Raw genomic sequence first — 13,293 nt, forward strand, 5'->3', positions numbered from 1 at the left:
TGTCAGCGTCAGAAGTGTTTTTGATCCAGTTTTGCACTTGCCACAAATTCATCCGGAGATAGGACAATTCACTCCAGGCAAAATTGGTTTTGGATCATTTAGCACTTAATAAAACAGTGCCACACAATCCAATTTCTACTACAGAAGCTGAGCCGGCTAATTAAGGAAACTTGAATAAAATGAAATTGAAGGAAAAAAATGGAAATTGCCTTGGATGTAGGTCAACTGATCTGATACAAGAGGGACACAGTCATTATAAAGGACGTTGAGTTTGCTGGACTTTTTTTAATAAATTGTTCCATCGTACAAACAATAGGGAAGGTATATGAGTTGAGAGACTTGAGACAAAGCAAGACTTCTGTATGTTATTAAATGCATTGAATACGTAGAATACAGTTTTAGCTCGGGGCTCTATAAAGTGCTGAGATGCAATCTCTCTTTATTAGAAATCAAGAGCGAAGGTGTGTCGTGTCAGTTGGGAGCTGAAGTTATTGTCTCATTAAATTTCACTGCCCTAGATATATACTTGAAGACTTGTGAACTATTTGATGCAGTGGAAGTGGATCGATGCACAGATGTACAAGATGTTCAGTGTTCACCCTTGGCACTTGTTTTAACGGTCTCTGCGATATGGCTAGAAGTTGCTTAAGATGTATTCTTGCAAACTGTTATGGATGACAAATGAATTGCGTGATAAGTTTTTGGCTTGTGTGGCAGTGGTTGGTAGATTATCGCCAGCTGTATATTTCAAGTCCCACTCAGCCATGAGCGCACAAATTTAAGCTGACGCTGCTGGGTGTGACTGAGGGAGTGCTGCATTGTTGGAGGTGCCTTCATTTAGACGTTAAAGTTCGGGGACTGTTTGCTCTCTCAGGTGGACATTAAAAAATTTCCATGGCAGTACCTTGAAGAGGAGCAGAGTTTTCCCAAATGTTCTGGCTAATCCTTTTCTTGGAATCCCCATCACTTCACAGATAACTGGCCACCACTACTGCTAAATTGCCTGTGCCATCTGCATGTAGATTAGACTCCCCCCACGATTATTGTACTTCTTACATGCATCTCTATATTGCTGATTTATGCTATACCTTACATGACTACTGTTGATTTGGCTATCCCCATTTCCCTTCAGTTCCCGGTTGCATTCATTATTCCTTTTCCCCCAATTTTTTGTATTGAGTTGGGACAGAAGCCCTCAATGACAATGGGAGAAGTGTTAAGGCTTCACAATTAGTAATGATTTCCAAGCTGTCTGGTTAATGGGTTTGTCTGCTAACTGGACTTTGTCAGCTCAACAACAATCCCTAATGGAGACACGAGACTGCAGATACTGGAATCTGGAGCAACCAACAATCTGCTGGAGGAACTCAGTGGGTCGAGCAACATCTGTGGGAGGAAAGGAATTGTTGACGTTTTGGGTCAAATTCCTTTACTCCCACAGACGCTGCTCGACCCACTGAGATCCTCCAGCAGATTGTTGGTTGCTCAACAATCCTTAATTAGTGGCGCATTTGAGTAAAGCAAATACAAATAATATGTAACAGTTCAGATTATGCTCTGTCCATCAATGCATGGGGTAGTGTTCATTCAGTAAACTTTCTGTAGCAGAACCCGCATTATTTGCTTTGCTAAAGGCAATATAATGAACTAATGTTATGGCAGAATTTGTTGTTAGGAGCAATGCCCAAACAAGATTATTTTTTAAAATTGAGTGTATGTTTTTCAAGGGTTAATATTTATAGGGTTAAGAGTTCCTGAAAAAATTGTCACTTGAGTGATGGTTACTTTGGAACCTGTTTTGACAGACTTGACATAAATCTTGAATATCAAACTTTGAGAAGACTGCTCCGCCTGTTCTATCAACCTCAGTGATAAGGGTCATTTTACGCATATTTAGAAATGATTACAGTAATGCTTATCAAGCAGTGTGACATTCCCATTGGTTCTTAACAGTGTACTGCTCAATTACTGTACTAGTGTTATAGGCATTTTTCAGATTATAAAGACAATAGATTACCTGAAGTCTGCTTTTCTTTTCCCCTCTATTGAAGTATATGGGAAAAAAAAGCCCTTGCAATTGTAGAAGTGGCTCTGTGAAAATTTTGTTTGTTCAACGTTCAGTTCAATTAATTTCCCTGTCTGCCATTGCCCTTTTCTCTATCTGCTTTGGCTGCCAGTGGAAAACATGTCAGTCTCTTTATCTAAGGTGTGGTCCCTGGGAACTGAAGAGCAGTGACTGGAGCTGCAAGAAATACAAGCCCTGCTCGCCTCTATCAGGGAATTGAGAATTAAGTGAAATCAGAATTACTTGCACTGCAACTTCCACAGCTGGTTAGGATATCCCTGCCAATTTATGTGCCCTGACTATTCAGCTCAACAGTATGAAAACCAGAATGCATGCTTAGTGTTCACCCCACCCTTCTTCAAAAAAAGATGTTTTGGATTTGGTGCTAATTTATAATTGGATGGTTCAGATCCAGGCTATCTACTGATCACCAGAGCTTGGTTCTCACACCGATGGTTTAAGCATCCATTCCGAAGTGCCTTCCTCCAGATAGAAAACATCTGTGTCCTTGGGCTGTGTACACAGCTTCAGAAATGATCTAAGCTCTGAACTATACACGCAGCAGATAGCATTTAATGACAATTGGATGGACGCAATATTTGCTGAATTTATGTAAATGGTTCATTTTACATTCTGCTTGGTTGGTTAGTATTTGCCATGAAAGTGTTCCCGACGTTTATTCCCATTTGTGTTCAGTTGAAAATTGGTCTTTTTTCTGAATGCGAACAATTATTTGCCACCTTTATTTTACCTCCTTTCTTGCCTGTCAGTAAAGCCAAGTTTTTTTGGGGGAAAGTATTTGATTAGTATGCACACGGACATGTTTGTCAGCATTGTAGATAAACACACAGAAGCTGCAACAGTCTCTTCCATCTTGAAACCTTGGTTCTGTTTGTTTATTTCCGATGAATCCATTCAACGACTGAATCTCTGCGAAACACCTTTCTCTATGCTTAAGGATTGATGCCACATTGATGTAAAGTAACAGACTGTTTAGCCAGTGCCAGTTATAATTGATTCCCTGTCGGGTGAAGTGCCAGTGTACAAAAGGAATGGATTTGGTCACCCAAACAACACAACAGTCAGCCCTACATCGTAGCTGCCTGAAACTGCACAGCCTGACTGTTGCCCATGTAGCAGTTTGCTTTGTACTTCATACTGGAAATAGTTATTGCAAAGCAAATTGCTACATGGGTAATAATCAAGTTGCTCTCATTTCCAGGCAGCTGAAATGCAGAGTTGACTATTGTGTTGTTCAGGTGACCTGAATCCATTTCTGCTGTAGAGTTGTGAATTGTAGAATCACAGACATACAGCAGTAAAGCAGGCCCTTCAGCGCACCGAGTCCATGCTGTCCATCAACCACCCACTTACACTAAAGCTACATTAATCCCATTTTTTATTCTCTCCACATTCTCATCAACTCTTTTCCCCCCCCTCCCCCCCACCAGATTTTACCACTTACCTGCATGTTACTGGCAATTTACAGTGGCCAAGTAACCTACCAACCCATATATCTTTGAGATGTGGGAGGAAACTGGAGCACTGTTTGCACTATTATCAGCATGTAGAATAGAGCAGATTGTTACGTGGACAATTCTGAAATGTCTGCCTTGTCACCTAGCAGAAGGGTTTAATGCTGGAGGTGGTCCAAAAAGTCTTCAGAATTTCATTGCTCGAGGATGCATATTTTTTGGCACCATCTAGTTACTAAGCTGTCCAGCTAATCAGTGTTAGTGATCTTGTCAACCTCTTTCCACATGTATGTAAAACCTGATGCATTCCTGGTCCCGAGGTAATTCAAGTGCAGCATACATTGCACTCGCTGTGTAATGCTGCTGGTTCTGATATCAGTTAAAGTATTATTTACTGATTTTGGGCAAGTTACTTGATGTACCATCTAGTTTTGTCTCAGTAATGGCTTTGACGCCTTATAATCCCATATCATTGGAGTTTTTTTCGTCTGTTCAGCATGTCAATTTTCTGTATTTTAACGAAATGTGAGCCTACTAGATGTCAGATTTCTGCTTAAACATTGAAGATGATTTATTGCCTTTGGATACAGAGTAACCTACCTATTCTTTACGCCCATTCTAGTTTTATAGAACAACCTATATACTACGGATTATTCCCATTAGATTTAATTCAGCATTTCCTAATTTGTATTGTGATTTTGCACCACTATAGAATTGTACTCTGTTTTGGAGACCAGATTGTTAGGAAGCATATTGCTGAATGCAACTTATGGTGCTTCTATTATGTGGAATGAACATTAATTAACTTTGTGGGGCTGAGAAAGCTTTGGCTTTGTCTTGCCCTGTTTTGACTGCTGAATCTGTAACCTTTACTCCTAGTTTTTATGAAACTTTTTTTTTGTGCAAAGCCTTGCTTTTAGTTCTTGTGTCCTTTCTGGTAACTTGTCAACATTTACTACACAGGGTACAATAACACAAGAAAATAGGAGCAGAAATAGGCCACCAGGCCCCACGAGCCTGCCAGGCCATTCAGTATGATCACGGCTGATCTATGCTGGCATTGACTCCTCCAGTGCTAGTTCCCCATAACTGTCAATTTTAGATTTTTCAGATCTACCTCCACCTTAAATAAATCTAATGATCTGGCCTCCACCAGTCTCAGGGCAGAGAATTCCAGAGATTCAGTACCCACTGGGAGAAGAAACCTCTACATACCTCATTGTTAAATGACCGCTCTCTTATTTTGCAGTTATGTTCCCTTGCCCGTGACTCTCCCACTACTGAAAACATTGCAACATCTCCCCTGTCAGGCCCCCTTAGGATCTTGTGTGTTTGAGTAAGGTTACCCTTCATTCTTCTAAACTCCAAGGAATACCAAACTGTTCAGCCTCTCTTGAGAGGACAGCCCTCTCATCCCAGGAATTACCCTGGTGAATTTCCTTTGGATTTCCTTCAATGTTACTATCTCCCTTTCTTTAGGTAAGGGGACCAAAGCCGTGTGCAGGATTCCAGGTATGGCCTCACCTACACCCTGTACAGCTGTAACAAATTTTCCCTATTCTTAAGCTCCAAACCCTTCACAATAAATACCAACAAGCTGTTTGCTTTCTTAACTACTACTTGGACCTGCCTGTTAACTTTTTAAGATACATACACTAGAACACCTAGATCCATCTGAACTTCAGTCATTTGCAATCTCTCTCCAGTTAGATAATCTGCCTTCTGATTCCTCTTACCAAAGTGAATGACTTTGCATTTCCCCACATTTGCCAGGTTTTGGCCCAATTACTCAATCTGTCTACATGCTGTTGTAGAATTACAATGCCCTCCTGACAACACGCCCTTCCGTCTACTTTCATATGACGGCAAACTTGGAAACCTTGCATTTCTTTCCCTCCACCAGGTCATTAATGTAAATAGTAAACAACTGAGCACCAAGAACCGATCCCGGGGATAATCCACCGGTTACATTGCTCAAGCTGGAAAAAGATCCATTTGTCCCGATGCTTTGTTTTCCATGTGACGGTCATTTTTCAGTCCTTGCTGACACACTTCCTCCAATACCTTGGGCTCTTAATTTATGCACCAGCCTCTTATGTGGCACCTTGTCAAATGCCTTTTGGAAATCTAAATACACTACATCAACAGGTTCCCCTTCCTATCAACTCCCCTTGTTACATCCTCAAGCAATTCAAGCAAACTTGTCAAACGTGATTTCCCTTCCATGTGACTAGTTTTAATTATATCAGCTTTCCTAAATGATTAGGTATTTCCTCCTTTATTATTGACTCTAGCATCTTGCCAACAATAGATGTTAAAACAACTGGCTTATATTTCCCTGTCTTCCATATTCCTTCCTTTTTTGAACAAGGGAGTAACGTTGGCTGTTTTCCAGTCTTCTGGTACTCTCCCATATTACTGCATTTCCCCTTGAGTGTTCATTGATGTTTGTAAAACTTAGGGTTTATTCATTATTATCTTAAACCATTAGTTGGAAACAATTTGGGAGAAGCCGTTGTTCATGCCCATATATAACATTGTGCTGCTCAATGAACCTTGCCCATAATGTCCCTGAATGATGTCAGTAAGAAGTTTCAGATATGGTATCACCTCCCATTGAACCATAGAACACTACAGCACAGAAAACAGGCCATTTGACCCTTCTAGTCTGTGCCAAAACATTATTCCGCTAGTCCCACTCCCTGGCAAATATCAGTCGTATAAAATCATGGGATGGTGGTAGCTGCAGGTCATTGTGACGAGTCACTGATAGAAATGGAAAATGCTGCAAGCGCTCAGCAAGTCAGGCAGTATCTGTTCCAGGTCTGGGACCCTTCATCAGAACTGAGAAAGAAAGAAAACAAGTTAGATTTAGGTAGCAGGGAAGGTGGGGGAGGAATGGACAAAACAAAGAATATCTCTGATGAGTGAGACCAGATGACTTAATGTGGCTGTGTCTCTATTGAAAGGTCCTGGGCCTGAAACGTTAACACTTCTCTTTCCACAGATGCTGCCTAACCTGCTAAGTGTTTCCAGCATTTTCTGTGTTTATTTCAGATTACTTGGCATCTGCACTTATTTTTAGATTTTCAAAATAAGTCATTGCCCTTTTATAATATTTAATATTATAAAATAGATGAGTTTATTATTATTTCAATTACCCAATTTAAAGAGGTATCCTTCCTCTTTAAATTGGGTAACTGAAATAATTATAGACTTAATGTACTGAATAGGAAGAGTTTTCAAAACCTGGTGAGTTATGCTGATAAAACTCAAATGCTTTCCCAAGGTGCCTTGTGCGTCATGCCATCTATTGGTGCTTAGACAATGGAATTAAATATCCGCTATTCTGATGAAGGGCCATTGACCTGAATGTTAACTTTGTCTCTCTATCTTCAGACGCTGCCTGACCTGCTGAGGGTTTCCAGCATTTTCTGTTTTTATTTCTGATTTCCAGTAGCTGCAGTTTTCATCTGCTGTGTAGAGTTGCACAGAGATGAGAATATTGAGAACACAGCAGCATAAAACTGTGCCTAGTGTTTGTAAACGGAGGCTTTACAGGGCAGAGAAGAACATCTATGTGACGATGGGGCCTGTGTAAAGGATGCTGGCTCCTATGTAGGTTCTTGTACAAAACAAGAGTTAGAGACGTAGAGAGGTACAGCACGGAAACAGGCCCTTCTGCCCACTGAGTCCACACTGACCATCAACCACCTATTTATAGTAATCCTACAGTAATCCACCTATTTATAGTAATCCTACAGTAATCCACCTATTTATAGTAATCCTACAGTAATCCAATTTTTTATTTTACCCACAATCCCTTCAACTTCTAAATCCTCCTACTCACCTGTACGCTGGGGGTGTAAGTGAGTGGTAGAGTTACAGTGGCCATTTAACCTATCTTTGAGGTGTGGGAGGAAACTGGAACACGTGGAGGAAACCCGTGCAGTCACGTGGAGGAAACCCGTGCAGTCACGTGGAGAATGCTATCTCCACACAGATAGCACCTAAGGTCAGACTTAAACCTGGGTCTCTGGTGCTGTGAAGCAGAGGCTCTACTTGCTGCACCTCTGTGTCACCCCAGTATATACGAGTTTGTATGCTGGTGAATAAGGATGGTTTCACTTGGTGTTTGTGCTTGTTCATTTTTACTAATACAGACTATTTAGCATTGCAAAATTTGGTGTTGCGGATCCGGGAAAATTGTGATCTATGTAGAATTTCAAATGCCATTGCTTTATATCAACTGCTTTATATCAACTAGATATAATCAGGAGAGTAAGTAATTTCAGTAGGACATACATAGTATAGTGTGATATGATTCTAGAGTACAAATTCATTTAACAGTTTTCTAATTTCAAGTGATAACCCACTGGCTACAGTGACCAGCATTGAACACATTTTGGCTATATAATCTTTTCTGTTCTTTTATGTACAGCATTGTATCCATTCACATATAGAATCCTGAGTGTTACAGGTTATAGTTTATGCCAACCCACAATTGTACATTTTGCTGTGGGAAAAATTGGCAGTTTTGTTTGCTTTAAATAAATGTAGATTTGGAGATAACTTTATTTGATGGATGTAGAGTTCCATAATTGAACCTCAGCAAGAACGAATGAAGATTTGCCAAAATTAGTTTTAACAGCAGGAAGTCCACAAATTGATTTACTTAATGACCTTATAATATAATGTGATTCTGCTGATAACTGAAGCAATCTAACAGATGTGAAGGACCCGCATTACTGAAGCATTTCATGTACTGGTACGCTAAATTGAATCTTGACTTTACAAACTAATAGAAGCAAATTAAATGCTGTTTTGGTAGCATGAGGAAATATGACCATCAAATCTAAACTCCAAATGTATGAAATGATTAAACAGGCAGTCTGATTGTTGGTGTCCATTCAAAAATAATTGCAAATCTATTTTTCAAGTTGTGTGTAACATGATTTAATTCCATCTTGTGGTATCATGAAGCTTAGACCATCCTGTCTATGTCATTTGACTAATCTAGTCACACCAGAACCCACCATCTCATCACCTCCCTAACCATCAGATACCAAAGCTTTCTTTTCAACCAGTCACATTCCAGAATCATCTCTGCAGCATCATTTCTTAATGCCATTCATTGATTTTAGCCATCAATGTGATTTTCTATTGACTGCGTTATATAGAGGTATGGATACGGCATAGAAACAGACCCTTTGGCTCACCGAGTCCATGCCAACCATCAACCACCCATTTATATTAATCCCATTCTCCCTACATTCTATCAACTCCCCCCAGATTCAACCATTCACCTACACACTAGGGGAAATTTGCAGTGGCCAGTTAATTTTGCTCACCTTTGGGATGTGGGAGGAAACTAGAGCACTCAAAGGAAACCCATGTGGTCACAAAGAGAACATGCAGACTCCAACAGACAGCACCCGAGCTCAGGATTGAACCTGGGTCTCTGGGTTTTACTATCTGGACCACTCTACTGCACTAGAGACATTCTTGTAGTGCAATCAGTTCAGTGCGTTGACAAGTGCAAACTTAGCTATTAATGTACCCTCATATTGTCTTAAACAGCTTTTCACTAGAGGACTGACAGGGCAGCTGAATCTTCCCAGACAGTGGATTTTCCTGTGTTAGGTGTTGATTGGTCTTTCAAAGAATGAAGCCCTGCAAGTACAGTGTGTGTGTGTTACTTTGTTAATAGTCTCTCTTTTGTGAAGTTGATTTCAGAAGTCAAGATCAAATATAGTTGTCAACTGGTACTAGGCTATAAATAAGTTGGCCTGTTCCTGTTTAACGTTCATGACTTGGGTCTTTTTCATAAATATATTATTAAATCCACATTTATAATGAAAACTTCTTGTTGTGGTTGCACTGTTCGGCCACTGCTGCCACAGACAGCCAATTACTCTTGGGAAGGTTCCGCAAATAACTCTGTGGTAGACAAATAAACTGGATCTGTGACTGTTTTGAAGAAAAATATTGAGAAGAATGTCAGGAGAATTCCCCTATGCCAGATACGCCTGAGTTATTGATTTAAGGAATTAAAATAATTGTAAAAGCCGTCTAATAATTGTGTTCTTTCATTACAGGGAGCACAAAAGAAGGTCCTAGATGTGGCAAATATGTTGGGAATGTCAAATACCGTGATGCGTCTGATTGAGAAACGGGCCTTCCAGGACAAGTTCATCATGATCGGTGGGATGGTTGTAACCTGCATCATCATGGTCTTGGCGGTTAAATACTTGACATGAACAGATGCTTTTGTGATGCAGCCTTCTACAGGAACCAGTCAGTATTTCCTTGAGAAGCTTTCCAAATCTCTGTCTGGCTCATTGCTTTCAGAATTTTCCCCCTCCCTCCAGCCCACCTCAAAACCTTTTACAGGATGAAATTTGGACAACTGATCTCGATGACCAATCCAGTGTGCACAATTAACAATAAAGCTTCCGGTTGTTTCTGACAGGAAGACTGATCGAAGACCTGATGGAGACTAATTCTAGTTATACTGAATAAAGTATTGGATACCAATGAATTGTATACATTGATTAAGATGTTTTGAGCCAGGAAAGCTACCTTTTGGCAGCTGTCTCCTCTTTCCCACCGCCACCCTTAATTTAAAATAAAATGTTATCAAATTGCAGATAGTTGCTGTGGTAGCTTCAAAACCAGCACTTCCCAATAGAATCTGTTAATCCTTGACTCTGTCAAAGGTAGGATTCTATGAATCCGTAACCAGTGACATAACTGGTGCTTCCGAAACTGGCCAGGCTCAGACTGTGCAATTCCCAATTTCTTGAGTCCATTATTCCAGGGGGGAAAAGGTTCCTGTTCCAGAGTTCTTTTCAGATCCATTCCAAGGCTGATTTTCTGTGGTTCATGTCCTCTCAGCTAGACCTCATATCTGTTTTGAAGAAAGTAAGGAATATATCCCTACTCCCCCCACCCGCCACCCCCCAATGTGTCCTGCCAATATTCATTCCTCACTTAACATTGCAGAGAAAAAATTGCTGTTATGTGTGGAACCCTGCTTTGAGCAATTAGCCAATAGTGGCAATGCGGCGACACCACTGGAAGAGGGTTGTAACTGCAACACGAGCAATTTTAGATAAATACAGGTTGAAATTTGCTGTTCTGGCACTCTTGGGACCTGACAGGTGCCAGGTCACAGAGATTGCCCCAGTATATCATCCTCTGAGCAGGAGAACGGTTCTTTTTAAGTATAGACACTCCCTGGGCTACCTAAGGGTTCCAAGAACAGTCCGTAATCCAAAGTTTCCGTGGGTCAGAAATGTCAGCTGAGGTAACAAAAGTTGCACTGGAGGGTTAATTAGCCACAGATCTGTACAGATCTCAGTTAATTTTAGGTCTTCATTAGATCATAGAATTGGTTAAGTAATACGAATCTGTACTACAAATTCAAAACAAGCTAGACCACAGAGTACCGGACCAGAGTTTCAACCTGTAGTGAGACATTTGATGACAGTTGACTCCAACCATTTGCCACAACTCACGTGATGGGTTCCAAGCAGTGCTGCTCAGCCACTGTGCAAGATATCCTAATCCCTACCGATTATAGTTTACACAACAATTGTTTTCAAAGAAAAGTCAAAAATGCATGACATGGAGGATGGGGAGAGGAGGAGGTTGGGAAAAATGGGGATATACTTAAAATTTTTATTTTAAAGATTTTTATTATTGCTGTTTGAGCCCATATTTATTATAAAGCAGCAAACTGCTTTATACACTCTTGATGGTCTCCAGATGTCTTCAGCGTGGTGCTGGGCATATTAAAAGTGGTGTCCCATTGTGTATTTACCCCTGTAGCCCATGGGGCTGGGTTTGCAGAAAACGTGTGATGTGATTTACTCCTGATTGAAGCAACCTGTTGGTTGACCATGCATCAGAATGGACCACTTTCCACAGAAACATCTCTTGCTTGGCCTGCAGCATACTTTGAAAAGTATCTGCTGTACTGTCAATTTTTAAAAAAAAAGCCTATTGCATCCTTACTCACTACTACTTTGTTTCCAGTCGAATGTTTTATTATATTTAGTGAGGGAAGAGAGAGCATTTTCCTTACTCACTGGAGAGTGGCCTCAAATTGTATTTTGAAAACATTAAAAAGCCCCCTATTCATATAAATATCCAGAGACAAATGTAAATCTACTAAAACTCAAAGGTGTTTTAATTTCAGCCACCACTAAAATATAGCATGCAACTTTGTCGTTTGTGTCGTGGAATATATAAAGTTATGGTTAGACTGTGAATGTATGGATGCTGATAATGACTTAATCCTGCAACTACACTCAATATAGCTTGTAATTTATGTTGACGTTCTCTCCATCAGACTGTGAATCCTGTCTTTTCACCTCAGTAGTTTTTGAATGTAACATTTAGATTTTAATCCAAATTTAATGAGGCAGATTTTCCTTTTCCTGTGCTGGTTCTGCTGACTCACCTGGGCAGAGTGGAAGTTGAAATAGGTGAGTGCACACTCATAAGGGAGCTGGACTTGATCTTCTGTCTGTTTAAAATTCATTCTTAGACAGCCCCTCAGATCTAGGCTGGCTGACTTCCACTCCGGCTTTATGGTGTTCATAGCCACCAAAGAATCCAATATGGGAACTGCATACCCTTCTATGGGTGGGGTAGAAGGCATCAATACGGCAGGTAGTCTGTAAGGTGGCCTGCTCATTCCGCTGAATGTACAGGTCTCCTCCATGCACCTAATGAATGGACTTGAGATTTTCAATGTTCCTTTTCCACTAAGCAATCCAGAGTCTGAGACTCCCAGGAGTCAATGAGGACGATGCACTTCAAAGAAATTTTGAGCACTTCATAGCAATTTTTCTTCGTCTGCCTGGTACCCACTTCTCATCACGGAACTCGGGGAATCTGTTCTTGGAGTCAGTTGTCCACACGTGAATGATGTGACCTGCCTCATGTGGTTGACTGAGTGTATGTACGTCCTCAATACTGAGGATGTTAGCCTGGGAGAAGACACTGACTTTGGTTGGCTTGTCCTTCCAGTTAAATTAGAGAATTTGCGGAGACAGTATTGGTGATATTTTCCTTTGCCTTGAGATGCCTGCTGTAGGTAGACCAATCCTCAGAAGCGTATAAAAAGACGGGCTTCATTGCTGCCCAGTAGATCGTGGTTTTGTGCCATATCTGAGGTCCTCATGTTCAAATACTCTTTCTCAATTGACCAAAGTCTGTACTGATGCATGGAAGGTGGTGGTGAATTTCATCATCAATGTCCACTTTTGCTGAGCAAAAAACTAGGCAGTGGTCCATGGTTTCTCAGATCACAGCAGTGGGAGGTTGATAGAAGACATTTGTCTTACAGATTTTGAATGTAAACCCTGTCCTGGAAAGAGTTGAATTGGTTTGGAGCTCAGTAGGGCTAAGCACGTCGTCTCCATGTTGGAGTTAGACCAGGGAGGTTTGGGTAACCTTGGTTCTGGAGCGTGGGCGCTGTGGGTTAAAGATCAGCAACACTCTCGCAGGAGGTTTGTTGTAGGTTAGAGGAAAAGTGGCAAGAACTATTCAGAAAATGTGGTTGCAGTGATACTGCTTTGATTGACACCGGTCTTCACTGAGAATGATTCTGTTGTAGACCCATTGCTTGGTATTGTGTGTGCATGCTGTTGTGGAGCCAGTGTAAGAAAGAGACTGATTTCCTCTGGGCAGCTGAATTTGAGAAAGGTGCTCTGACCGATTGAGTCAAAGGCTCATGTGAGG

At 40.9% G+C, this 13,293-nt stretch overlaps 1 protein-coding gene across 2 annotated transcripts in view; it reads left to right on the forward strand.

Moving 5' to 3' along the window:
* Positions 1-10,519, forward strand: part of gosr2 (golgi SNAP receptor complex member 2) — a 55,584-nt gene extending 45,065 nt beyond the window's left edge. For both annotated transcript variants that reach the window (XM_052038577.1, XM_052038578.1), the window contains one exon: positions 9,639-10,519. In XM_052038577.1, coding sequence (XP_051894537.1) covers positions 9,639-9,800 — 162 coding nt within the window. In that variant the 3' untranslated portion in view covers positions 9,801-10,519. The remainder of the gene's footprint in view (positions 1-9,638) is intronic.
* Positions 10,520-13,293: the final 2,774 nt, after the last annotated feature.

The sequence above is a fragment of the Pristis pectinata genome, chromosome 25 (assembly GCF_009764475.1).
Source record: "Pristis pectinata isolate sPriPec2 chromosome 25, sPriPec2.1.pri, whole genome shotgun sequence".
Taxonomy (NCBI): Eukaryota; Metazoa; Chordata; class Chondrichthyes; order Rhinopristiformes; family Pristidae; genus Pristis; species Pristis pectinata.